Genomic DNA, 26736 nt, shown 5'->3' with positions numbered 1-26736 from the left:
AGTAAAACTTATTTCTTTAAAATGACAAATAATGTATAAAATTAATCATTTAACCCTTTAAAATGTTTATCTATCAACTTTTTTATTACAAATATAAAAGTTAATCAAAATTAGGTTAAAGTTACAAAAAATTGGATTAAAGTTATCTTGGTGTACAATACATTTATTTTATACCTAGTACGCACAAGACCTTTTGTATATTTACACTCTAATTTACGTATTTTTAATCAAATAGAACTATTATGGGACGGATAGGGTATAACGGAGGAAATAGTAATCATTTTAAGCTCCATCAAAGTCACGCACTAGATTTTTCAGGAGAAGGAAAAATTGTAACCGGTAGAGACAACTACAGAAAGTAATATCATGCCGGCCCAAACAATGTGGATTTTTAGGCCCAACCGAACATGTTAGATGGTTGTTGAAGTGGGCTTTGTCCGCCTCAAAGAAACTTGGGGATGTTTGATGCATTTTAAAAAGTTGAGACAATTTCGTGAATTTTGTTGGACCTCAAAGTCATTTCATGAAATAACTGTAATCTTATACACTACTCCTGTTTCAAAATTATCTCCATACTTTCTGTTTATTCCGTTTTATAATGTTGTTTACAATGATGCTTGAAGTAAAAGTATTATATTTTTTTGGCCAAAAGACATAGAGGATTTTTCTTATGCATAGTGATGCCAGGGAGCGCATCATTGTCGATATCTTCCTTCTTCAAACCATATGGCAATTCCCAATCAAAGTAGTACAACAAATTTGCGAGTGCAAGTTCCATGTTAGCAAGACCAAGATGCATTCCAGGACATATCCTTCTTCCAGCTCTAAACGGAATTAATTCAAAATCATTTCCCTTGAAATCAATCGAACATTCCAAAAACCTTTCTGGCATGAATTTCTCCGGGTCTTTCCAATACTGCGGATCTCTTCCGATAGCCCATGCGTTCACGTATACAAGTGTTTTAGGTAAAATATCGTACCCTTCAATGGTACTTTTCCTGATACATTCGTGAACAACTAGCAACGGTGTTGCTGGTTGTAGCCTAAATGTTTCCTTTACCACTGCCTTGAAGTACTTAAGATCTATAAGGTCATTATTGTGGATGCATCTTCCCTTGTGTTGCATGACATTTCGAAGCTCTTCTTTTACTTTTTTCATTGAATTAGGGTTCTTCATTAGCTCTGCCATTGTCCATATCACCATGGATGCACTTGTATCTGTTCCAGCTATTAATATAACCTACGAAAAAGATTAGTGATGTTGCCATCTATCATTAGAATGATTCATAGTTGTTCAACAAAGAAAATGATATATAGTACTCCGTAGTAGGTGTTTTTCAAATAAGATTGCACTAGCAACACGAGTCAATGACATAGATGTAAATTTGTAAATTCATTGACATTTATTTTAATCCGGTCTGATTTTTCTAGTTTCTGCCTTTCTGGTATGATTTGAATGTTTTATGTGAGTTTCTTTTGCCTTTTCAGATATGATCTAATCGGAGAAGCAATAAAAAAATAAGGTGAAGAGAATAGATCCTTATAGTGCATACTCTCGTATGATAAATTTAAAATTTAAGGGGTAAAACTTGACTTGGGATCAAACTTTTCCGTCTATTACTCCCTACTCCAAAATAACACTTGCTAATAAAGGTGGCAAGTTCTAAGAATTAAAATGCGTCACAATTCTAATGGTACCACAAGAGTGCTACATTGGTGATGATTCATCACTTTTTTTATTTTACTTTTACCGTCTAAATCATAGTTTATTACAAAAATATGTAAATAAGGTAGTCAATAAAAATTTATAAACAAAAGGAAACACGTTTTGTTACATTTATAGTTAATTATTATTTCGTAAATTTAAAATTGAAAAATAGAAATTATAATCTAATAATATATTTTTATATAATTAAAAACATATGTAAATGCTTTCCAATTTAAATAAGTGACACGCCAGCATGACTTGACACGTCATATTTGTCACACTTACTAATGGGTCAATTTAAATATTTTGTTGCACGCTGCGAGTTGCGACATTTATCACTTTCGTAATTCATTCCCGCTTATTAATGGGTTATGAACCAATTAGTTAGACAATGAAACCAATTAGTTAATCACTGTAACTAATTAGTTAAGTAATAAAAGTAATTAGTTAAGTAATGAAACCAAATTAGTTAAAAATATAATAAAATGAAAACAAATTACCATTAAGACTGCTTTGATGTGATCCAAAGTGAGCTCTAATGATCTCTCCTTCATGAGTTGGAGTAGAACATCAACGAAATCTTCTCGTTCAGATTCAGGCTTGTTTTGATCAAGATGATCATTAATGATTTCTTCAAAGAATTCATCCAAATCCTTAAATGTTCTCTCAAGTTTAGAGAATTTACCAGTTAGCTTATCGAGCCACCCAATAATACAAGGAAAATAATCACTGTTTGGGCTCCCAATTGATTCTCACTTGGGCCACTAAGTCCAAAGCCCAATGGCTCTAAACAAACAGCATCAAACCCACCAATGGCTAGTCAGCCATCCATCAAGGCCCAAGGCCCAAAAGCAATAAATGACCTATGGGCATTTATTATGCAAACACTATAAATAGGCCGCCAAGGCTCACACCTCAAGGTACGTCCAATTTACCGCCTTAAGACTACTCTTCTAGAGAACTTCTCTCTAGAATCCGAGCATCATTCTTACTTAGGCATCGGAGGGGCTTTCCTCGGAAACACCCCCGAGGCTAGTGACTTTGCTCTTGTGCAGGTGAATTCGGACTCCACTCATTCAAACAAGCAAGATCTTCAACACATACAAAAGGGCCTTCATTCGAAGCCCATTGTTTCCATCTTTACAACACCGGAACAATTTGGCGCCGTCTGTGGGGAAGAACACTTCAAAGCCTTTGAAAGACATCAATCACCTCTTTCCGCGAAAATGGTGAACGATGTTGTTAACAACAATGACGACGATATGATGGTGCGGTCAGATTCAGAATCTGACCAAGAGGGGCACCCTCAATCGATGGCGAGGTCACAGCCAAGCAGAGCTACGACCGCCACAAATGCAGGACCTCCGATTCCAACTAGGGAAGAGCTCACTGCGGCCATGACCATCATGCAAAACTTCCTCTTCAATGAGAAGCAGCAAGGACTGGCAAATGACCGCAGAGAAGAGAGGAGGACCAGGCGAAGGCTGAACGAGCCACCCAGTGCGGAAGTGTCCAGACCCGAACGAGAACTCCTTCCCTTGACAGGTACACACTTGACGTCGAGGTGGATGGAAAGCACGTGGGACACCCAAAAAAGGGCACAACAGCAACCAGATTGGTTTGCGAGACCATCGCCTACTCCAACAGCTCTCCAAAGCGAATCAACTACTCATAACCCTCGGGTCCGAAGCTCGGTACTTAGCAGGTTGAGGCCCTCGGTCCACTCAAGGTTAAGACCTTCGATCCATACGAGACTCGGGGTAGGTGAGTCGAGCAGATCTGGCGAACGACCCGAGGTCAGTAGCCGAGAAAGAAGAAGAGACAGGAGGCATGATCGAACCCCTAGCCCCCATCGTACGCCCGAACGTTCTAATCACAGAACCTCGGCAAACGAAGGCATCAGGGCTAGACTCGGGAAAAGAATCATGACTCCTACGTCATCCCCTTTCTCGGACGAGCTGATCATGGAAGAAATACCGAAGGTAAGACTGCCAGCTCACCTAACCTACAGCGGAATCACAGATCCGAGGGATCACGTCATCTCCTACGAGCAGCAAATGTTCTTGAGTCCCTACTCCGAAGCATGCTGGTGTAAATACTTCCCAACCACGCTAACCGGAGTGGCGGGAGAGTGGTTTAGATCGCTGCCGAAGGGATCGATCAAGAGCTGGAAAAAGCTGAAAAAGAGATTCTGCACACAGTTCGTGAGCAACAATCGCCCCGAGCGAACCACAGCAGAACTGACCTCAATCCAACAAGAAAGAGACGAAAGTCTGAGAGAATTCATGGCCAGATTCATGAAGGAATCAACAAACATACCAAACTTGCAGCCAGACGTGGCCATCTTCGCCTTGAAGCACGCGCTCCAGGAAGGGAAGTTCCGTGACGAACTCTCAATGAAGAACCCCTCCAGAATAGCTGACGTGCTCCAAATGGCTGATGCGTTCATCAGAACCGAAGAGTTCAACAAGGCCGCTGCAAGATTGAAAGGATCGTCGGATCCGAGAGACACAAAGAATACCCAGAGCAAGCCCGAGGGCGGCTCAAGGAAGGGGAAAGAGAAAGTAGGAGCTAGAGAGATGAGCCCGAAGAAAGACGGGAGAAGGGGTGAACTTCAACCCAAGTACACCAACTACACTCCACTAGCTCTGCCCCGAAAGGAGATATTTAGCCTCAACAGAAATGATGAAAAGTGGAAACTACCGGGGAAGCTCAAGTCCAACCCAGCTCGGAGAAACAAGAACAAGTGGTGCGAGTTCCATGATGACTTCGGTCACCACACCGAAGAGTGCAACTCGCTGAAAGACAACATTGAGGACCTCGTTCGCCGAGGCTACCTGAAACAGTACTTGTTAGACCGAAGGGAGGAGAAAGAAAAGGCCGCCAGTGGCAAACAGCATGAGCAACCCCAGAAGAGGGTCTACGAAGCAACAGGACATAAGAAAAACGACATCCTGGTGGTGTTCGGGGGGCAGAAGTCTGGCCAGGCCAGCAAGAAACACCTAAGAGCCCTCTCCCATCGGGTCAACTTCAGCGCGGTTGGAGACAACCAACCACACCCCCCGAACATGACCTTCACTGCTGATGATTGCTTCGGAGTCCAGTACAAACATGACGATCCTCTGGTCATTTCCATGGACCTCAACAACCACAACGTACATCGAGTGTTAGTCGACGGAGGAAGTGCCGTCAACATCATCTTCAGAAACTGCTTCGAGCAGCTGATCCTCGAAGAGCCAGAGGAAGCACTGACGAAAGTCAGTTATCCTCTGATCGGATTCAACGGATCCGCAGCTATCCCTCGAGGAAAGATCACCCTGCCAGTCACAGTGAGCGAAGGCCAGGCAGCAAAAACCCTTCGGGACGAATTTTTGGTGATGGACTGCGACTCCGTATACAACGTAATCATGGGGAGAACCATGATTCACAAGATGCAAGCAGTCCCCTCCACATACCACCAGCTGATGATATACGTCTCGGATGCAGGATTCGCCGAACGAATCAGAGGTGATCAAGAAGTGGCGAGAAGAACCTGCCACACTGCTGTCCGAAAGCCCAAACTAGAGGACGGCCCCGAGGAAGAAAAAGGAGCTAAGGGAGAGGAAAGCGAGGCAAAAAGGAGAAGAGCAAGCACGAGCAGCTTGTCTCCCGCAGAAGTTGATGCCCGCCCCGAAACCCTATCTCCCGAACCAGATCAAGAAATGGAGGATATCTTCCTCGAAGATAATTCAGACAGGAGCGTCCGAATAGGCAAGGGCCTAAGCTCGGGGCTCCGAATCGATTTGATCCGACTACTCAGGGATCACAAAGACATCTTTGCATGGTCAGCAGCAGATATGCCAGGGATAAATCCGAAGCTGATTTGTCACAAGCTGGACGTCAACGCTGAAGCTCGGCCAATCAAGCAAAAAAAGAGAAATTACTCCTCGGAGAAAAACAAAGCCATCGCCGAGGAGGTTAAAAAGTTGCAAGAGGCCGGATTCATCGAACCATGCATGTATCCGAAGTGGCTGGCCAACGTGGTGATGGTCAAGAAAGCGAACGGCTCATGGCGAATGTGCGTAGATTTCACAGATCTGAACCGAGCCTGCCCCAAAGACTGCTATCCCCTGCCAAGGATAGATCAACTGGTTGACTCCACCAGCGGCCATGCACTGCTCAGCTTCATGGATGCCTTTTCAGGCTACCACCAAGTATTCATGCACCCCGACGACAGGGCAAAGACAGCGTTCATCACAAGCGCAGGAGTGTTCAACTACAAAATGATGCCTTTCGGCTTGAAAAATGCCGGAGCCACCTATCAGAGGTTAGTTGACCACGTCTTCGCCGACCAGAAAGGGAGGAATGTGGAGGTCTACGTGGATGACTCCATCGTAAAAAGCATCAAGGAGGAAGACCATGTCAAAGACTTGGCAGAGACCTTCGGAAATCTGAGGAAATACAGCATGAAGCTGAACCCAAAAAAATGCGTCTTCGGGGTGAAGTCAGGGAAGTTCCTCGGATTCATGGTGAGCGAAAGAGGAATTGATGCGAACCCAGACAAAGTCCAAGCGGCATTGGATTTACCCGAGCCGAAGACCAAGAGAGATGTGCAGAGGCTAACCGGCAGGTTAGCCGCACTAACAAGGTTCATATCAAAAGCCTCGGACAAGGGAGCCCCCTTCTTCAAGGCACTGAAACCAAAGAACCTCCCCGGAGGAGAAGCAGAACCAGTCAAGAAAAAGGGGGTCCCGAGGAAAGTGGATCCCGAACTGGTATGGGAACAGGAGCAAAAAGAAGCTTTTCAGCAACTCAGAGCCCACCTAGCTCAACTGCCGACACTGGCCAGACCAAAGGAGGGGGAAACCCTGTACCTATATGTCGCAGTTAGCCCTGGAACCGTCAGCGCAGTGCTTCTTCGGGAAGAAGAAAAGAAGCAACAGCCAATCTACTTCACCAGCCGAACACTCACAGGGGCCGAAACCCGGTACCCACTCATCGAGAAAGTCGCATATGCAGTAGTGGTAGCTGCACGAAAACTGAGGCCATACTTCGACTCCCACCAGATCACAGTGCTAACTGACCAACCGCTCGAAAAAGTACTCGACAAAATAGAGAGGTCAGGAAGTTTGGCTGCCTGGGCCTTCGAACTATCAGAGTTCGGCATCAAATATCAGCCGAGGACAGCAATCAAAGCACAAGCATTGGCAGACTTCTTGGCCGAGTGCTCATACCAGGAAATGTTGGATGATACGAAAAGCACTTGGGAGGTCTTCACTGACGGATCTTCCACAATAAACGGCTCAGGGGCGGGAGTTGTACTGATCCCCCCGACGGGGAAAAGCATAGAGTATGCATTGAAGTTCGGCTTCAAAGCAACCAACAACGAGGCCGAATACGAGGCCGCAATCGCAGGGATAGAGCTTTGTTTATCCCTGGAGGCCGAACATGTTCGCCTCAAAACTGATTCCCAGCTTGTAGCCAACCAGATCCGAGGGGAGTATGAGGCCAAATGGCCCAGCATGACAGCCTATTTAGCAAAAATTAAATCCTTAACATCAAAGTTAAGATCCTTTGAAGTCATCCTCATTCCCCGAGGACAGAACACGCAAGCAGACGCACTGTCAAAACTCGCAAGCTCAACACTCATCGACCTAAACAGGTCGGTCCACGTGGAAGTTCACCAAGAGAGAAGCATCGACTTGCTACCCACCACAGTATGCAGCTTGCGTTCCGAACCTAGCTGGATGGACGCAGTAGTTGCATACAAAGAAAGGGGAGAACTTCCCGAAGATAAGCTGCAAGCGAGAAAACTGAAAAGATTCAACAGATGGTTCATCATCAGCGCCGAAGGAGAGCTCATGAGGAAATCATTCTCTGCTCCGCTGCTAAAATGCGTGGGTCCAACAGACGCTGACTACATCCTAAGGGAAATCCACCTCGGGATATGCGGAAACCACATTGGAGGTAGGACATTAGCACATAAAGCCCTTCGGGCTGGGTACTGGTGGCCCACTATGGTTTCCGAGGCAAAGCAGATGGCAAGGAAATGCGAGAAATGCCAAAAGTTCGCACCAGCCATCCATCAACCAGCTCAAACCCTACAATCAACACTGTATCCCTTACCATTCGCACAGTGGGGGTTAGACATCATTGGTCCCTTCCCCTCAGCGACGAACCAGAAGAAGTGGTTGATTGTAGGAGTCGACTATTTTAGCAAATGGATCGAAGCCGAAGCTGTCTCCTCCATCACCGAACCTCAGGTCCGCAAGTTCATATGGCAGAACATCATCACAAGGTTCGGCATACCAAGACTAATGGTCTTCGACCACGGGAAACAGTTCGACAACACCCCGTTGCAAAAGTGGTGCAAACAGTTCGGCATACACCTAGCGTACTCGGCAGTCTGTCACCCACAAAGCAACGGGCAAGCCGAAGCTGCTAACAAACTCATCCTCAACGCACTCAAGAAAAGAGTCGAGGATGACAAAAACAAATGGTTAGAAGAGCTACCCGGAACGCTATGGTCCCTTCGGACCACTGAAAAAGAAGCTACCGGACAAACACCGTTCCACCTTGTATACGGATCCGAAGCTGTAATTCCTGTGGAAATCGGAACAGAAAGCCTGAGGATCCAGGCATACAACAGGTATGATGGGCTCCAAGGAGAAAGCAACAATCAACTTCTATCCGAAGCTCTCGATCTACTGGACGAAGCTCGGAACGATGCAAGGACACTCAACGCAGCCTATTTGCAGAGGGTCAACAAGCATTACAACTGAAGAGTCAACGCCAGACCCCTAAAAGTCGGCGATCTAGTACTCAGAAACGCCGCCTCGGTTCAGAAAGGACGGATCCATGGCAAACTCTCAGCCACTTGGGAAGGACCATACATCATCCATTCCGAAAAAAGGCCAGGCACGTATATGCTGAAACAGTTAGATGGAACAATTCTGAAGAACCATTGGAATACCGATGTTCTCAAGAAATATTTTGTATGATCTCTGTCTGTAAACCAAGTTGTTTAATGAGAAGAGGAAAGCCATTGGCACCATGTGTTTCATTAAACTTATCTCTATAATTATTGTCCCTTTATATATATATGCAGCCTCGGATCTGATCAATCCGAGACTAAAAACAGGCTGACTTTGCCCATTCCTTGATAAAATGCAAGAAATGACCAAATCATACACTTCAGGGAATCGTCCAGAATCCTCGGATTCGCGGTACCCTAATAAAATTTGTTCGCAACAAACAGTCGCTCGAATCAAGTTATAAAACTCCGGCTCAGATCCACGGATCGCCGAAGGCATAACTAAAGAGGCAGACTAGCGATCTCTTGCCCAGGTTTCCGAACCACAAGAGATCGGAAGAACAATCCAAACCTCTGAGCAGATCGACGGATTTGAAGAGTCTGGAAACTAAAGAGTCTCTTAGCAGATCTACGGATTTGAAGAACTCGCAAAACTAAAGAGTCTCTTAGCAGATCTACGGATTTGAAGAACTCGCAAAACTAAAGAGTCTCTTAGCTGATCTACGGATTTGAAGAACTCGCAAAACTAAAGAGTCTCTTAGCAGATCTACGGATTTGAAGAACTCGCAAAACTAAAGAGTCTCTTAGCAGATCTACGGATTTGAAGAACTCGCAAAACTAAAGAGTCTCTTAGCAGATCTACGGATTTGAAGAACTCGCAAAACTAAAGAGTCTCTTAGCAGATCTACGGATTTGAAGAACTCACAAAGTTAAAAAGTCTCTTAACCGATCTACGGATTTAAAGAGCTCGCAAGATCAAAAGGTTTTCAGCAAGTCTACAGAAAGAGGAGCTCGAGAAATCTACGGATTTAAAGACCTAAAATTGCGAAAGAACAAGTTGAAAAGAAGCAGCCAAGTAACAAACATTCATTTTTTATTCAATATTTGGGGGAAGTACAAATACATTGAAAACCTCAAAAATTGAAAACAAAATGAAACAGTTAAAATCGGCAGCCATCAACAGACAATACCGGCCTACCGAAGTACTAAGAAAGCAAAAAGAAATGAGTACAACGCAGCGCCGAGGCAAAAGGGGGAAAGGCAAGCACATGTTCGGAAGTCCTCAACTGGAACCGACCGACTCTGAAGAAGACGACTGCCCGAATCCCTAACTCCTGGGAGTCTCAGGAGCATCCCCCAGGGGAGCATCCTTCGAAGAACCCCCAGCAGTAGTATCACCTTCGGAAGTCGCCTTCTGGGCCCGAGCCTCTGCAAGAGCAGCTTGGCGTTCAGCTTCAGCTTCGTCCCGATCGGCCTGGCACTCCACCAAGTGATCCTGGGCCCTCATCCAGAGCGGAACCTTCTCATTCCAAGGGAAATGAGGCATATGCTTCGCGAACATCCGCCGAGCGCCCAGGATGCCATTCCAGTATTGCTCCCTACACTGATCAGCAGTGTAGAGGTCAACTCTCTCTTGCTCCAGTTTCCGAATGGCAGCATCCTTCTCTCGGATCTTCAGCTGGAGAACGGGCACCTTGTCAGCTTGGTTCTGAACAATCTCTCGATTCTTAACAAACTGAACAAGCCTCGCCTCCGCTTCCTGGCTCTGCTTAATGGCCGCCTCAAATTTAGACGTCATCTCCTTGAGAAGACTGTCTTTTTCTTCAAGTTCGCTCGCAAACTTGGCAGCCATTTCTTTCCTCTCCTTGTCGAAGGAAGCTATCTTTTCAGCATCCTCCTCGACTCGGAAAGTAAGCTTCCCAACTTCGGCCCCGATCTGCTCAGCCGATTCCCTAGCCTCACGACTGTACTGAAGGTACAGTAGCTTGAGGTCCACCATCTCGGCCATGAGCTGCCCAGCCTTCTGGTCCAAGACAGGGATATCACGAGCATAAGCCTCCTGATACCTCCTCAACTGCCTCTCCTCAACCGAGCTACACTCGGAAGCGAACGAGGACCAGAAAACAGCCTGGGAAAGAAGAAAAGACAAGAAAAGATGAGGAAAGAAGAAAACAACAAACCAAAAACGGAACTCAAAACAAAATTTCCAACACTTACCTCATTCAGATAATACTGAGCCATCATAGCTGGGTTCCTCTCCTCAGCTCCAGGAACCCTCCACTGCGGGTTGGCCCGAAGAAGATTCTCCCGTGCAGCTTCGGGACCCACCAAAGATCCCACGTGAGCCATGGGGTTCTCCCCCAAAACCGGAGCCCTAGCATAGCGAGCCATCGCCTCCCTTACCTCCTCGGGGATCCGTTTCAGCGGAACATCCGAGCAAGGGTCAGCGTGGATCAGTCTATCCAGGGCCGAGGTCGAAGTAGAGCCCAAGGTCGAGTGACGCCTCTTCCTCGTCAGACCCTGCTCGGGTTGCTCCTTCTCAGCAGAAGGGACCTCCTTCTCAGCTTCGGGAACCTCCATGTGAGCCTCGGTGAGATCCACCATCTCCTTATCTGGACTTCTCTCCCTTGCGAGAGAAACGTCAGCAGATTCTTCCTTCCGCTCGGCCACAGTAGGGACATCCGAGCCAGGAACAAGGTCGGCTTCAATTGCCTCCATCACCTTGGTTATATCCTGGATCTCGATCCCCAAAGCAGCAGACGGCTTCAGCGGAGAGGGGATGGTATCTTCCTCGGCCAACGGTTGGTCCACGGGCGGCGGTTCCGCAACCACCACACTCTTCAACTTCTGCCCTGGCAAGGGCATGAAGTGAAGGAGATTTTTTGGAGGAGGCATGACTTCCGAAACTTCTTCCTACAGGGCAAACGCTCAAAGGTCAGTTTCAGAAAAAGAGAGAACGGATCACAAAGGCTCCAAGTCAGAACAAATACCTTCTCCGAAGACTGAGAAGCTTTCGCTTTCTTCGGATGCGCAGAAGGCCTCAAAAGAGTGCTGCCCTTCCTTTTGCGCTGATCCTAAACAGAGGAGACCAAGGGTCAATAAATGTAAAAGAAGACAAAGGAAGGAATAAAGAAAAAACGCGAAGTACCCGGTTCCTAGATAAAGAGATATCTATCCGAGCCGGAGATGAAACCGAAGGAACGGCACGCGGCACAGCGTCAGTCCCAGGACCCTAAAAAGATGGTCCAGGACCAAGACGTTAGCCGACGGCCAACCAGAAAGAAAGACAAACAAAAGACTTCGAGATATAGAAACACTCACCGGATCCGAGGTTGTCCTCAAATCAGGGAGCACGACTTTCACCGGAACAGCTTCGGGAGAAGAGGCAGAATCCCACGGATCAGCTCGAACTTCAGATATCCGAGCGACACCCGACGGAGACAGCACGTAATCCTTCAAACGAGGATTACGAGGATTTTCCTTCCCGAACTTGTAATCAGGGGCCGAGTCGTGAATGGTCTTCAGATCCAAAGAAATGCCCAAGACCACAGGATCAACGCAGCTAAAGCCGTACTCTGCAGAAACAAAGCACAAAGCAAAGTCAATAAAACGAAACAAAAAGGAGGAGGACAAACTTACTAAAGCACGGTCCCAGCCGAAAGACACCTACCCCTGTCAAAAATCCTACTGAGACCGGCAACAGCAAGAATGTCCTCCCGCAAGATATAGTTGAGGTTCGGGAGCCAGTTGGACGGCAGTTTGTAGTTGTCCTCCCGAGCCAAAAACCACTGGAGGAGATCCACGTAGTGGTGATGGTTCCGATCCGGAGCAGCCACGCTTCGCATATCAGGATCAGGAGTCACAAACCACTTCGGAGGGCGGTAAAAATGTGGATGCTTCGGATCTGTCGGCACACGAACAAACAACCACTCCGTCTTCCAATTATGATCAGAGCTGAGGTAAGGGTAGGCCGTAATATAGTTCGGCTCCCCCTTCCTTCGGGATCTTTTGTTGATGATGGTCCACCAACCATACCCATCTCCCTTGGAGGCATGGTTGAAAGACAGATCATGCAGATCCCGAAACACGGCAACAGAGCATGGAAAGTTAATAAAATCGCACACCCATCTAAATCCGATGATGTGCCTCATAGATTTGGGGGTAAGCTGGGCCAAACTGATGTTGTACGACACCAGGAGCTCGGAAACGAAGGGATCCAAAGGAAAGCGGAGACCGTTCTCCAAATGATGAGTATACACAGAGATGAACCCCCTAGGCGGATGAGTCACCCGAGGACGCTCCTGGTCGGGAAGCTCGCACCAGTACCCCAAGGCGTGCTGGATTCCGTATAACTCTTCGGCTCTCCGATGGTAGTTCCCCAGCTTCGCCTCCACCAACCAGTCACCACTGACCGATTTTTCCAAGGGACCATCGATCTTAGTGGTCTCATGCAGAATCGGGGCATACTTGCCCTGCGGATCAGCTTCAGTCCAATGAACTGGAAACTCAGGGTAAGAGCGGCGCACACCCGAAGAGCCAGCTTTCTTACCGGAAGTTGCGCGTTCAGACACGCTAGACCCGCCAACAACGTCATCTTTTGAAGCATCCCAACCAGTCGAACGCCTCTCCACCGGCCTCTCCGAAGGCCGACCCCTCGAAGTTTTCGGTAACCTTCCCGAAGGCACGTTCTCCCTCTCACTAGAGGAATCAACGACGAACTTGCTCTTGCCCCTATTCTTTGCCATGGCCGCGAATTCTCGGTCTAGGGTTGAGATTGAGGGGTAGAAGGAAAAACGAAGAAAAAAAGGAGAATTCAGAAACAAATTACCTTTTTCCGAAGCGGAATTCGCCGATAAAACGAACAACACAAGTTCCCGAAGTCTAAAGTTGGCCGAATTTCGTAGATCTGAAGAAGCAAATTGCACTGCGATCGCCGGAATTTAGAGAGAGAATGGGTTTGAAAGAAGGAATAAAAAGTTCAAAGAGAGCAAAGCACCCAGTATTTATAGAAAAGAAAAGGGCGCATCAACTTCCTCAACCCACGATCTCCACGACACGATACAACTCCCAACACTTGTCATCAATGCAAATCATCTCTTTTCAAAAAAGAGAGGGAACTTTCGGACTTCTGACAGCTGGAAACCCACCCATTTAATTCTAAATGGACCGGGTCTGGGGGGCATGTTGTTTGGGCTCCCAATTGATTCTCACTTGGGCCACTAAGTCCAAAGCCCAATGGCTCTAAACAAACAGCATCAAACCCACCAATGGCTAGTCAGCCATCCATCAAGGCCCAAGGCCCAAAAGCAATAAATGACCTATGGGCATTTATTATGCAAACACTATAAATAGGCCGCCAAGGCTCACACCTCAAGGTACGTCCAATTTACCGCCTTAAGACTACTCTTCTAGAGAACTTCTCTCTAGAATCCGAGCATCATTCTTACTTAGGCATCGGAGGGGCTTTCCTCGGAAACACCCCCGAGGCTAGTGACTTTGCTCTTGTGCAGGTGAATTCGGACTCCACTCATTCAAACAAGCAAGATCTTCAACACATACAAAAGGGCCTTCATTCGAAGCCCATTGTTTCCATCTTTACAACACCGGAACAATCACTAAAGAAGAAGGTTGTGAACATTTCTTCTGCTTCTCGTATGATGTTATGAAATCTGTTATGTGACTTTTCATCATCTTCATACCTTAATAGAAGCAAAAATACAAATTATTTTAGAGCCGGTACGTTTGTGAACTACTCGCGAATAAGCTCAGATAAATTAAGTCACCAAAAACTCGTTTGGCGGTTAATAAACAAGCTTGAGCAAAAAAAATTAAGCTCGATAAATAAATGAGCCAAGCTGAAACAACTTCATGTTCGGCTTATTAACGTACGTGAACAACTCGTTTAATTTTTGAAGTAAGTGTGATTATGTTCTAGCAAAAGTCGTTAAAAGTATGACATTTAAAAGCTACTCACTTTCTTTCTACTAAGTATATCTTTTAAATGAAATCAAAATTTTCGTCACGTAAAAAAAAGTTGGTCATAATATTATAGAAATATTTGGAAAACATAATAAAATTGAATGGATCCATAACTCTTTTTTTGTTGTTTTAAAGGTAATTTAATGCTCGTTTATTTTATCTAGTTTGATTTAAGCCCGTTTAAAGCTCGAAATGTAAGCAAACTTGTTCGTGAACAAAGCTCGAATAAACCAAATTCTTAACGAGTCAAACTCGAATAAGAATATTTTTGTTGAAAGGAGAATGCAGTAGTGCAGCAGTGTAGTAGTGTAGGCCTTAAAGGCCAATAGAATAGTACTATGTAATAGCACATGATCCTAGAAAGATTGTTGTGCTGTCTTTTTGGACTCATTAGAATGACCTCTTTCCTAGGTAGTTTCCCTAGTGCAAGGTGACAGCTACTTAGTGGTTAACATGTACTCCCTCCGTTCCTAAATACGTGTCCAGTTTCCATAAATAGCGTTCCCTTATAAGTGTCCAGTTTCCATTTTTGGATATACACTTTTCTCACTTTTCCATACACTTTTCCCACTTTTCCACACACTTTTCCCACTTTTCTTATACATTCTATACTTTTACCACTTTTCAATCACCACATCCACTTTTATATATATACTTTATTAATAAATAATTATCTACTTTTTCCTTTCCCCAAAAAAAACATTCACAATCATTACCTCTTCTTACACACCATTCTATTTTATTAATTACCGCATAAATGTCCAAAGTAGACACGTATTTAGGAACGGAGGGAGTACTATTTATTGGAGCATTTCTCCAACTTGTAAACCTAACACAAAATCAATGAATGAAAGGACAAGTTGGTAGAAAGCTGCGCCGTTTTTCTCATGCATCAACAGCATATTGCTGTCTTCAATTTTAAACCTAGTTCAAGCTCGAGTTAACTCGAACCATAATCATCCTTAGAATACTCAACTCAAACAAAAGTCAACTCAATTTGATTTGTCTCTTTTGCAGCCCTAATTACGTACTTTCAAGTGAATTTTACTGATTAAAACTTAATTTTACAAGTTAAGGAGTACTTGTTAATTACAAAGTACATACCACATGCTAAATTGCTAATCAAAACTTGTAATATTTTTGTTGATTAGACATTTATTTTACTAATTCACTATCGTTTTTGTTATACTCATAAAATATATAAATATTAGGACACATATACAAATTTTTCTTCATTAAAATCATTGTTTATTGATTTGTATGTATTTTTACTGATTAAAACTAATCGTTATTCGATAGTATACGTAGTACGTAGTAGTTACTAAAGAGTTGTACTATCTTTATCGTTTACTCATTCTAATTTTGTGTGGTTTAGAAAGACTTATCTTTAGACAAGTTCAGTCCTCTACATCATGTTCAAAATTCTAATTTTTACGTTTGACAATGGACATTTTTTATCATTTTTATTTCTAATTACACAACATTTAAAAAAAATTAATGCTTTTTTTTTTTATAATAAAAAAGTACACAACATTAAAAAAAATTATAATGCTTAATTAAAGAGAGTTAAGTATGTAGTGTAATACCTCTTGCCAAAAGCAGTTCTACATACATTCAACCTTGAAAAATCAGCCAACAAATGCGTCAAATTTACGATTTCGCCACCCGAAGAAAGTGAAGAAACCTTATCAACCATCCTCGAAACCTCTTCTTGGCGTATAGGAGCAAAAGACTCAACTCTCTTAGAGCTAAAAAGATGAACAACACTTATCTTCTTAATCTTCACTTGATAATCACTATAAGGAGCAAAAGCTATGTCTAATCCATTATAACTTAGCTTTTGAATCCCAACCATAGGCGGTCTGCTACAAAAGTTGAGGTCTTGTGTGTAGAGCACTTCCCTTGCTAGCTTAGCCGATTGAACCACAACAACGGGTACTCGGCCGAACCGTAGGGTCAAGATCGGGCCGTAGGTCTTGGCAAGCTCGGCGAAGTAGACGTGGGGATTCGAGGTGACGAATTGGTGTAGGTTTCCGATGAAAGGGATCCCTTTAGGTCCGGGTGGAGGGTGAAATGGGTCATTCTTTTTAGGGTTTAGAAGAAGGAAAAGTATTATTAGGGAGATAATTGCAAGAAAAAAAATGATTAGCAACATGGTTAAAATAAGTTAGAGAAAATATGAGCTAGTTCGTTAATTTAGGGACAAGGTGCCAATAAGTATGTAAATTAAGAGAAATTTCTGAAGGACAATGATACTCCCAAATCGTTTAATACCAAAATGAACTGACCTCGCAAGGTGTTGGACTACAACATTACCATGATCTACTGCAAGGATTTTATATGTATATGTTATATAGACATTGTTAGTTGGTTGGAAAATTTTGGAAAATTGTAATTGTATTGGCGGATTTGGTCGCGTTTTGAAGGGATGGAGTTTTGGAGACTTGTGGCGAAGAGTCGGATGACTTAGCTTAATTGATTGTTGGTGTTGTTTCAAATAATTTACAAATAGTGATAATATATGGAGTACTATGTTACGTATGTAGAAGTGAGTGGCCACAAATAGGACGTTATCAAAAATTGGGGCCTCTTGTATGATTTGTGTGATCGTGAAAGAAGGAAATAGAAACAACAAACAATATTTAACATATATATTTGTTAAGAAAATAATTAACCTATGTAACGCAAAAACTTGGAGTTAGTTTCTTCTAATAAAGAGTTGAGCTACGTACTTAATTGAATCATAATCCATATAAAAATAAAATAATTGCTTAATGTAGTACGATTACGTATAATTAGAAAGCTGATATTGCCATTCAATATGCAATAGATTTATACATGCATGTTGAAACTTGAAAATATAAGATGTTGTGCATGGTAACGTACGTAGTATGGTACACAATCTTTAATAGACAATGGAATTTGATTTATGGACATGATTTTGCAAAAAGAAATTATTGTAGACGGGATTCGATCGTAAGTTTAGGTATATATCACTCCCTTAACATTTTACCAACTAAATTAGTTGGCATCTACTGATTATGCTTATGTATGGATATAGCATAATCGTTGGATGGATTTGAGGCTCGAGGAAACTATGAATAACTCCTTGCCACCAGGCAAAGTGGATTTTTCTTATGCATAGTGACACTAGGCAATGTATCAGTGTCGATATCTTCGTTTTCCATACCAACAGGCAATTCCCAGTCGAAAGAGTACAACAAATTGGCAAGTGCAAGCTCAAAGTTTGCAACACCAAGAAGCATTCCAGGGCACATTTTTCTCCCAGCACCAAAAGGAATCAACTCGAAGTCCTGCCCTTTATAGTCGATTGAATTTCCCAAAAACCTCTCGGGAATAAATTCTTCCGGGTCCTTCCAAGTTTCAGGGTCTCTTCCGATAGCCCATATATTAACAAACACGAGGGTTTTTGGTAGAATATCGTATCCTTCTATACTGCATTTTTGGAGTGTTTCCCTAACTATTAACACTGGAGCTGCAGGACGAAACCTTAACGTTTCTTTGACCACAGCTTTGAGGTATTCAAGCTTTGGTAGATCATCTGCTGTTAGAATTGAGGAAATAGGAAGAAGAAAGGAAGAAGAAAGCAAGAAGCCATTGTTGAGCCTTGGAAGCTCGTGAGCTTTGAGAGAAAAACTAAAGACTACATTTTATTAATTGTGTTATTTATGAGAATAATACAAGCTTAGGTATTTATACTAACATATGTACAAGTTAGTATCTAGTAATAAACTTCCTAAACTAAGGAAACAAACTAACAACTTATACTACAGTATAAGTTTTAACACCCCCCCTCAAACTGAAAATGGTGTTAAACATTTTCAGTTTGAAATCATGAAATGAAGCAGTTGTTTCTCGGTTGCTCCTCTTGGCGATGAGAACTGCAGCCACAACATCTGGAATACTGTCAACGGGAGGTATCTGAAGTTTTGAACACTGCACCTTTGTGTTTCTTCAACACTTAGCATCTGAAAACTGTTATGTGAATCCATGGTTGTTTTCTGACCATGACCAACAACTTGACTGATGAGAACACCACCAGAATACTTCATACAAATGGAACTACCAATCAGAATAATTTGGTTGAACTAACCACCATGAATCAGCTTCCTGCTCCAAAATACACCATTGATCATTAACCAATCACACACATACACCGTAACTCCAATGTGAAGAATGAAGGATAATGTGTTTGAGAGGAAAAGAATGAGAAATTCAGCTATGAAAAATAAAGCTGAAGATAGAAATTGATCAAAAAAGAAACAATTTGAGAATGACCCTTTGGGTCTTTTGAGAATTGACCACTTTGGGTCGAAACTGACCACTATGGGTCGGAAAGAGGACCACCGTGGGTCTGAAAATGACCTCCATGGGTCGGATAGAATGAGCCACAATGGGTCTCATCAAAAGAAAGATCACAATGGATCATGAAATTGATCTTTACGGATCAATGAGAAAGGACCTCTATGGGTCACAAAATGAACCTCAACCTCTGTTGGGTCATCACAAAAATAAAACCTCAACCTCTGTTGGGTCACAAACAAACTTCAACACCAAAAAAAAATTCAATGTTATTGGCAATAAATCAAGCCAACATTCAACAACCACCTCTGTTATCTGCAGGACTGACATAAGAACCACCATTTCAAATCACATACAACACCCATACTCGTATGATTTCATCTTGGAGGACAATTTGACATAAGTCACAAAGAATCCTCCAATGAAAGTACTACCTACAATAAACGCTTCTTTGAATTCTCCAGCATGAACTTCTACTTCTGCTATCCCTAAAACCAATACTCCACCATCATCCAACAATACACTCACACTTCAATTCAATGTCCAGTCAAGAACTACCCAAATCGGACATGAACCAGAACTTCAAACTACAATAACATCTTAGAACAACATCCAATTGGAAGCCAATGAACATTCAAAACCAATTGGAAATAAACTGATGCAGTTGACATTTCTTAAACCTCAGCTCAAGCATATGTTACCCGGACTAACAAAACATATCAATTAATTTGCAGAAGGTTTAGAAACCCAGTTTTGGGAGATGAAATTGAAGTTGGTTTTCTTTGGGAGTTTGGTTGAGGAGAGAGAGAGTTTTCAGGTGAAGGACAAAACTAAGCAACATCATTGGCAGGGGAAGCAGTAGAAGCCAAGAAATCAACCAATTAAACAGAGAATCACTCAAATAATGTGAAACTTTATTCAACTCGCAATTAAAGAAGGTAAGCAAGGAGATCAAGAAATCAAACCAAGAACGCTCCAAACAACGTACGAACTCAAGAATCGTAATCCACTACCTTGAATTCTCCAAGAGTTTCCTCAATGGCAGCGAAGATCTTGATGATGATTTCGCGCCTTTGATTGTGAAAAAATGGTGTTACGGGTGGCAGTGGAGGCGGCAGTAACTATTCATCTTCCTCTGGTTATCGCCGGCGAGGAATAATTGACGAAACGCTTGCGATTAATTCCAGTAGTAAGATTCTAGAACCCTAAAATTTGGGGAAAACTCAAGAATCATAAAATTGTTTGATTCAAGGTTCTAAAGAAGATTTGTGAGCGATTTTAGAAGATATTAGGGCGAATTAAAGCCCTAATTCGTCGAATTAAGACCCAATTCGAGCAAAATTTCGGAGCAGAAAATTTTTGGGGAAAAAGAAATTGATGAGTTGATTTGAACAAAAATATTATGCGGAATTGAAGAGCCGGGATCGTTCCCGCTCTGATACCATGTTAGAATTGAGGAAATAGGAAGAAGAAAGGAAGAAGAAAGCAAGAAGCCATTGTTGAGCCTTGGAAGCTCGTGAGCTTTGAGAGAAAAACTAAAGACTACATTTTATTAATTGTGTTATTTATGAGAATAATACAAGCTTAGGTATTTATACTAACATATGTACAAGTTAGTATCTAGTAATAAACTTCCTAAACTAAGGAAACAAACTAACAACTTATACTACAGTATAAGTTCCAACATCTGCTGATATATAACCTTTGTTTCCTGCTGAATTACGAAGCTCTTGTTGTACTTTCCTCATCGCGGTTGGGTTCTTAATTAGCTCCGTCATTGCCCAAACTACCTTTGCTGCGCTTGTATCTGTTCCTGCTACAAACATATTCTGCAAAAAAAATGTTTTAAAATTAGAGTAGTCAACTTAGTTACGAACTACTCTAAAGATGGTTGCGGGTCGGGTTTGGGCCGCATCTTTTTAGGAAAAATAAGACACAACTCGACAAATCACGTTAAAGTTAGTAAAATTAGGCTTAGACACGACATTCCGACTTATGAACTACTATAAAGATGGTTGTGTGCCGGGCAGGAGCCGCATTTTATGAGGAAAATACGCTAAGGAACAGCACAACCTTACAAATTAAGCACGCTAAAGTTAGTATAATTAGGCTTAGACACGACAGCCCGACCCAACACGACGGCCTGTGGGCCTAGGGCTCAATTTTTTTTTTTAATTTTCGACCCGACACAGTCCGACCCAATACAAGCAAGCTTATTGGCATCGACGGGGCCCGTTCAGGCCACGACACGTGGGCTCGACCCAAAACTCGTACTGATCGACCAGTCCCTACCTACAACCATCTTTAAACAACTCCCTTCATTTTAATTTTTTGGTGTTAGAACCCGGTTCACCCTTAGGGCTAATTCGGATTCGGGGCGAGTTCTGGTTGGATAGGTTTAAGTCCCCTCCCAATTGTTGTTGCGGGGGATCGAACACGAGTTCTCCCTACCAAGTTCAGCCTCAATCACCGCTGAACCAACAGGCAATTTAGTACCATAATCCCACAAAAAACTTGCCACAAATAAAAGAAATTTAGTACCATAAGGACCGCTTTGATGTGGTCTATAGTGAGCTCAAATGAAAAGGCACGCTCTTTCCTAAGGTGAAGCAAAACATCAATGATATCCTCTTGTTCAGATTCAAGTCTCTTCGTATCAAGATGGTCATTAATGATTTCATCATAAAACACATCCAAATCCTTGAATGTCTTTTCAAGCCTAGAGGATTGTCCGGTTAGCTTATCGAGCCAGCCGATTGAAGGAAAATAATCCGTAAAGAAGAAGGCCGTGAACATGGCCTGAGCATCGTTTAGAAGGCCGTGAAATCTGCTCCTGTTGGAGGCTTCATCGTCACCATACCTGTGAAATTTTATAAAGATCTTAAACGAGGGTACTTTGTGTTATAACGGAAAAAGAAAGATTATAAATAACGTAATAAAGAACACGTAAATTTAACGTGGTTCACTGACAATGTATTGGCTACGCAAAGGAGCGTTTTATTGATGTTGAGGAGTACAGATTACAGAATACAACTATGTTATTACCTAGAGAGAGTTTTTACAGTAATATCTAGACAGATGCGAAAAACGCCCGAAAAATATATCCGAAACAGATAACCTTAGTGAGATCCCCGTGTTGGAGTGTTGCAGTAATGGGTTTGACCGATTCAAGGCATATTCTAACACTTTGATGTACTTTTCTTCTTTTGTTTATGTTAAGATCTAGACCTTGAAAAGAAAAGAGAGTTGTTCAAGGCTAAGTACGTGTTCACTCCTTAAGCTAACAAATGGGGCGGGAATTCAAAATTGAGACCTATAGTGTAAAGATCCTAAAACGATTTAGATGATAGAGTATAAAATTAATCTTTGGGCTCCAACCATCAGCTTAAGCTTTTGGTTGAGTTGGTCCTTTGACATGGTATCAGAGCCAACGTGACGCAAAGGTCACGGGTTCGAATCTCATCCACCCCTCCTTTCAAAGTGGAATATTTCGCGCTAGGTATGAGGAGGCCTATGCTGCATCCACACTTCAAGCCCTTTGGGCTTTCATGTGAGGGGGCGTGATAGAGTATAAAACTAATCTTTGGGCTTCAACCATCAGCTTAAGCTTTTGGTTGAATTGGTCCTTTGACATTAGAAACGAAAAACATGTCTTAATTTTAAAATGAGAAGAACGTAGAGTGACAGTACATTTTAAAACAAAAACATACTTTACTTAATAATTACAAAAAAAATAAAATCACAAAATAGTTAATATAAAAATGGTGTATTTATAAGATAGAAAAAACAACAAATTTCCCAATTATTAATTACCTCTTGCCAAAGGCAGTTCTGCATATATTGGAGCTTGCAAAACTCATTAACATCTCACTCAAGTTAACAATCTCTAAACCAGAAGAAACCTTTTTCGAAATCCTCAACACTTCTTCTTGTCTAATTGGAGCAAACGATTCAACTCTTTTAGAGCTAAGAAGATGAACAACACAAATCTTCTTAATCTCTCTAAAATACTCAAAGCTTTGAGCAAAAGCTAAGTCTAACCCATTATAACTTAGCCTTTGTGTTGCTATCAAATTTGGTCGGTAACAAAAGTTTAAGTCTTGTGTATGAAGGACCTCTTTCGCCGTCTTGGCCGATTGAACCACCACAACCGGTGCACTTCCGAATCGGATCGTTGAAATCGGGTCGTGGATCTTGGCTAGGTTAGCAAAGTAGATGTGAGGTTTTGAAGGGTTAAATTGGTGTAGGTTTCCAATAAGGGGAAGCCCTTTTGGTCCTGGTGGAAGGTGAAATGAGGGTTCATTCTTCCTTTGTTTTTTAAGGCCCTATTTGGTTCATTATTAGTAAAGGAAAGGAAGAGAAAAGAAAGGAAGGGAAAAGAAAGGAAAAGAAAGGAAGGGAAATAGATTTTATTTTCATGTGTTTGGTTTAAGGGAAAGAAATGAAGGGAAGAGAAAGGAAATATAAATGACAGCTTTTAATTTTCTCTTTCCTTCCAAATTCCTCCAATTTTGGGAGGAAAGGAAAGTGAAAATTTTATAAAGGAGCTTTCCTTCCAATTTCTTTCATTTCCTTCCACTTCCCATATAATTATTTGTGCCAAATACAGAAAAACTTATTTTACCTTTCCTTTCTTTTCTTTTCCTTCCAATTCCTCCCAACCAAATAAAGCCTAAGAAGAAGAAATATTAGAGAAAAGGGTACAAGGAATAGAAGTAGTAGTACTACTATCATGTTGTTTGATTTGGTTTAAGAACAACTCAAGAACACAAAAGTATTATCCTGTAGAAGAACAGATCGTGTTCAAGTAAGGTCGTTGATAAAGTTGCTTAGCTTAATCAAAAAGCTAAGCTACTAGTATACCTTAGAAAGTATATGTAGACAAGTAAATGTTGACTTATAATAGTTACTTACACAAATTCTTATTTATTTACAGGTGGTGTACAATAAATATTGTACACCAGAGTAAAAACTAACTCAAAATGTTTAAAAGTTATCCTTATATATACGTAAAAGTTATCTATTTTTTTAGTAAAAATATTTTATCAACTATTTTACAATATTTGCACATTCTATTTTATCATTTTTTGTGATTTATACATAAATTATATAATCATGTGGATCTTGTTATATTTGTTTTGATATATATTTTTAAAATATCAACATTTTATAAGTTTATCTGCTGTAAATTAGAAATATTAATGGCTAAAATATTTGCATTAACAAATGTGAAATATCAGATGATGCAAGTAAAAAAAGGGGATGAAGTATATATAAAAAAAAATGGTTCAATGTAATGCTAATTGATTGATTACCTACTTAGATTGATTGACTTCTTGTAATTTGTTTTCATTGATACGGTATTGCATTAACGTCCACATTGGCGGGATCTTCTTAACTATGGTGATACTAACTTATTTGTCATGAAGATATCACACGTTTTCAAACAATGCTTTGAACGGATATATTGGTTGTCCCTTTCGAATTCAACGGTGGAAATTATTTATGTTTATCGAGAGGGTAATAGAGCGACATATTGACTTAGAAGATGCAAATCATGGTTGGCTCAACATATTGGAATTCATATTTTTCATTTTGCAGAGCTTTCGAACTCAATAGAATTTTAGTAGAGGACGCTAGGAGCGCGGTGATCCCGCGCTTAATTCCTCAGTAGATGTAGTTTTATTTGTAATTTAGAAGGTGGATCATGGTACATAGTGAGTATGGTACACATTAAGAATATTTGGTTACGTGAAAAGAACGTGAATATATTTATTATATTTTTTTTAATAAATAGTGAAATAATATATTATTTTTATAATAAAAAAGTGAAATATTATATTACATGTTCTTTTGTCGTAGTGTAATGTTCTTTTACTTATGCACATATGTTCTTTTGGTGCACCATGGTCCATAGTCCACGGATTGAGTTTTATTGTTTGTTGTTTTCTTATCTTTGGAGCTCCTCCTCATTTGAATAATAAAAAGAAAAATACGAGGATATTTTTTTTTTCTCGGGTATATGTTCAGAGTTGCATAGATGTATTAAGGGAGGTTATATATATATATATATATATATATATATATATATATATATATATATATATATATATGGAGGGAGTACATCATTTTTTTTATAAGGTAGTTTTTCGCAAAAATATTATATTATAAAGTAATTTTTGACAAATTTGTCGTTTTATTAATGACTTTTCTTAATTACCACATTTAACTAATTTTGTTTCTAGACTCCGCAAATAGTACAAAGTATAATTGATCACATATCAAGCATGAGGTCTTTCTCTTACTCCCACTATCTCGAGTAGAACCTGTAAGTGGTTTAAAATGGAAAATAAGGGTTAGGCGCTGTTTTTTTGAGCTGAACTGAATGCTACTCAACTGAACTGAAATAAAATTGAATTTTGTTTAAGCAACAAATTGATGAATGAAATATCTCTAACTAAGTTGTTTAAACACCTAATCAACTTGAGAGATTGCAGGTACGAGCGATATGGAAAAGGTTAATTGACCATGCTTTAGTAGAAAGTGTAATTGTAGTTACCTAGGCATAAATAAATATATGAAGAAGTTGCATTAGAGTGAAGAAAAGTTAACTAGCTAGAAATCCTAGAATTTGGAAGGTAAGTGTTTGGGTTTTTATTTGGCTCCTAGTTGGGCTAGCTTGTTAACTTAAAAGCCCATTAAGACTATTAAGTCATTGCTTAACCATAAAGGAACCAAATCTTTTATATGGCCCACCACCCATCATGATAAAGCCCAATAACCTTTGTCAAAGATCACTATATACATACACGAAGTATTACGTATGTCGATATATGGCGTTTTCCAAGGTATTTTCATCTATTACCTTCAAATCCATCTAAACCTAGTAAGAATTCTTACTCCCGACCACCAATTGACTTAGGTATCAGAGGGGGTATCCTCAGATCCACCCCGAAAGCCAATTAACTTGTCTTGTACTTAGGTATATTTGAGCCCAACAACAACAATGCAAGTAAGGTCTTTCTCATCCGATGGACGAGCCTTATTTGAGGCTACTTGTTTCATACCTGGTATACTGCAGTTTAGTATAAGAATAAGTAATATAAATTTGAGGGCGCATGCGAAAGTTTTGATGGATCTCAATTATATAACAAAATTGCATTTTTATCATTGATTACATTAAAAGAATTGTATAATAATATTTGTGAGAGCTCATGTCTCTCACTTATCTCTCTGGTAGAACCTTCTTTCTACCCCTCATATTTTGTGGGAGCTCTCTTAATTTGTTCATTCCTAAACTTATACAAATACAGCCTATTTGTAGTTGTTGTATTATGGTTTCTAGATTCTTCTACTCACCTCATCATCTAGATTTTTTTTACTAGATTTTTCTTAGGATAATTCTAGACATTTCCTAAGATTATGCTAGATTATAATTTTACAATCATATTTCTAGATTTTTCTACACAATACATTTCACTTCTAGATGTTTACAAACATATTATCTAGATTTTTTTAGATTAATATTTTAACAATAAGTTAATTCAGGCAAAAGTTTATGATTTTATACCTCAATTACCAATTTCTTTGGAAACTGATGAATCGTATTCTGATTTTCTTTTGTACATACTTCCTTCATATAATCTTAATGTAATGTCTGAGTGTCTGAGGATCGGTTGTAAGAGGTGAACAAGGTGCATCGCCTATATACATTGCTCCCTTGTATCTGGCTATTGCTTCCTTTAGAAATATGGCATTGCTCATAAAAGGCCTGGAGCCCTGTGACAATAACATGAACATGTGAGACACATTAAGCATTAAGCTCGGTACATCCGGCCCGTTTAAATAGCAGGCTTGGAAAAATATTGTGTGGGCTAATCCCCGGCCCATTACTGTTAACGAGCGGACATGGACGAGGTAGCAGGCAAGCCCG

At 41.2% G+C, this 26736-nt stretch overlaps 3 protein-coding genes across 3 annotated transcripts; all 3 read right to left on the bottom strand.

Moving 5' to 3' along the window:
* Positions 1-554: 554 nt before the first annotated feature.
* LOC110790805 (5-OH-xanthotoxin synthase) lies at positions 555-16981 on the bottom strand. The gene is made up of 4 exons (XM_021995600.2): positions 16067-16981; positions 14119-14200; positions 2209-2439; positions 555-1240 (listed from the first exon to the last, which is right to left on the bottom strand). Exons 1-4 carry the CDS (start codon positions 16633-16635, stop codon positions 632-634), a joined length of 1491 nt encoding a protein of 496 aa, XP_021851292.2. The 5' UTR covers positions 16636-16981; the 3' UTR covers positions 555-631.
* On the bottom strand, positions 9578-11956 carry LOC130468129 (uncharacterized). The gene is made up of 4 exons (XM_056837928.1): positions 11823-11956; positions 11492-11575; positions 10719-11414; positions 9578-10629 (listed from the first exon to the last, which is right to left on the bottom strand). The coding sequence occupies exons 3-4, from the start codon at positions 11394-11396 to the stop codon at positions 9829-9831; spliced, it is 1479 nt and encodes a 492-aa protein (XP_056693906.1). The 5' UTR covers positions 11397-11414; positions 11492-11575; positions 11823-11956; the 3' UTR covers positions 9578-9828.
* Positions 16982-17235: 254 nt separating the features above from the next.
* On the bottom strand, positions 17236-25680 carry LOC110783033 (6,7,8-trihydroxycoumarin synthase). Its single transcript, XM_056836321.1, has 9 exons — positions 25669-25680; positions 23428-23475; positions 22617-23128; positions 21345-21663; positions 20474-20632; positions 19505-19509; positions 19160-19332; positions 18595-18735; positions 17236-18144 (listed from the first exon to the last, which is right to left on the bottom strand). The coding sequence occupies exons 1-9, from the start codon at positions 25678-25680 to the stop codon at positions 17576-17578; spliced, it is 1938 nt and encodes a 645-aa protein (XP_056692299.1). The 3' UTR covers positions 17236-17575.
* Between the last annotated feature and the right edge of the window lie 1056 nt (positions 25681-26736).

This window comes from Spinacia oleracea, chromosome 2 (assembly GCF_020520425.1).
Source record: "Spinacia oleracea cultivar Varoflay chromosome 2, BTI_SOV_V1, whole genome shotgun sequence".
In the NCBI taxonomy this organism is placed as follows: Eukaryota; Viridiplantae; Streptophyta; class Magnoliopsida; order Caryophyllales; family Amaranthaceae; genus Spinacia; species Spinacia oleracea.
This window is presented reverse-complemented; position numbering and strand designations above follow the sequence as displayed.

Bases quoted from the DNA above. Each gene is read 5' to 3' on its own strand.
- LOC130468129 (XM_056837928.1), bottom strand. From the start codon at position 11,396: ATGCCTCCTCCAAAAAATCTCCTTCACTTCATGCCCTTGCCAGGGCAG. The intron at 10,630-10,718 runs GTAAGTGTTGGA...CTTCTTTCCCAG, and splicing joins CTCAGTATTATCTGAATGAG to GCTGTTTTCTGGTCCTCGTT.
- LOC110790805 (XM_021995600.2), bottom strand. From the start codon at position 16,635: ATGTTGCTAATCATTTTTTTTCTTGCAATTATCTCCCTAATAATACTT. The intron at 2,440-14,118 runs AGTGATTGTTCC...GGGAGCCCAAAC, and splicing joins TGTTCACAACCTTCTTCTTT to AGTGATTATTTTCCTTGTAT. The intron at 1,241-2,208 runs GTAATTTGTTTT...TCTTTTTCGTAG, and splicing joins ACATCAAAGCAGTCTTAATG to GTTATATTAATAGCTGGAAC.
- LOC110783033 (XM_056836321.1), bottom strand. The intron at 20,633-21,344 runs GTACTAAATTTC...TTTTTTTTGCAG, and splicing joins ACATCAAAGCGGTCCTTATG to AATATGTTTGTAGCAGGAAC. The intron at 18,145-18,594 runs GTTAGTTCAACC...AATAAAATGTAG, and splicing joins CAGGAAGCTGATTCATGGTG to TCTTTAGTTTTTCTCTCAAA.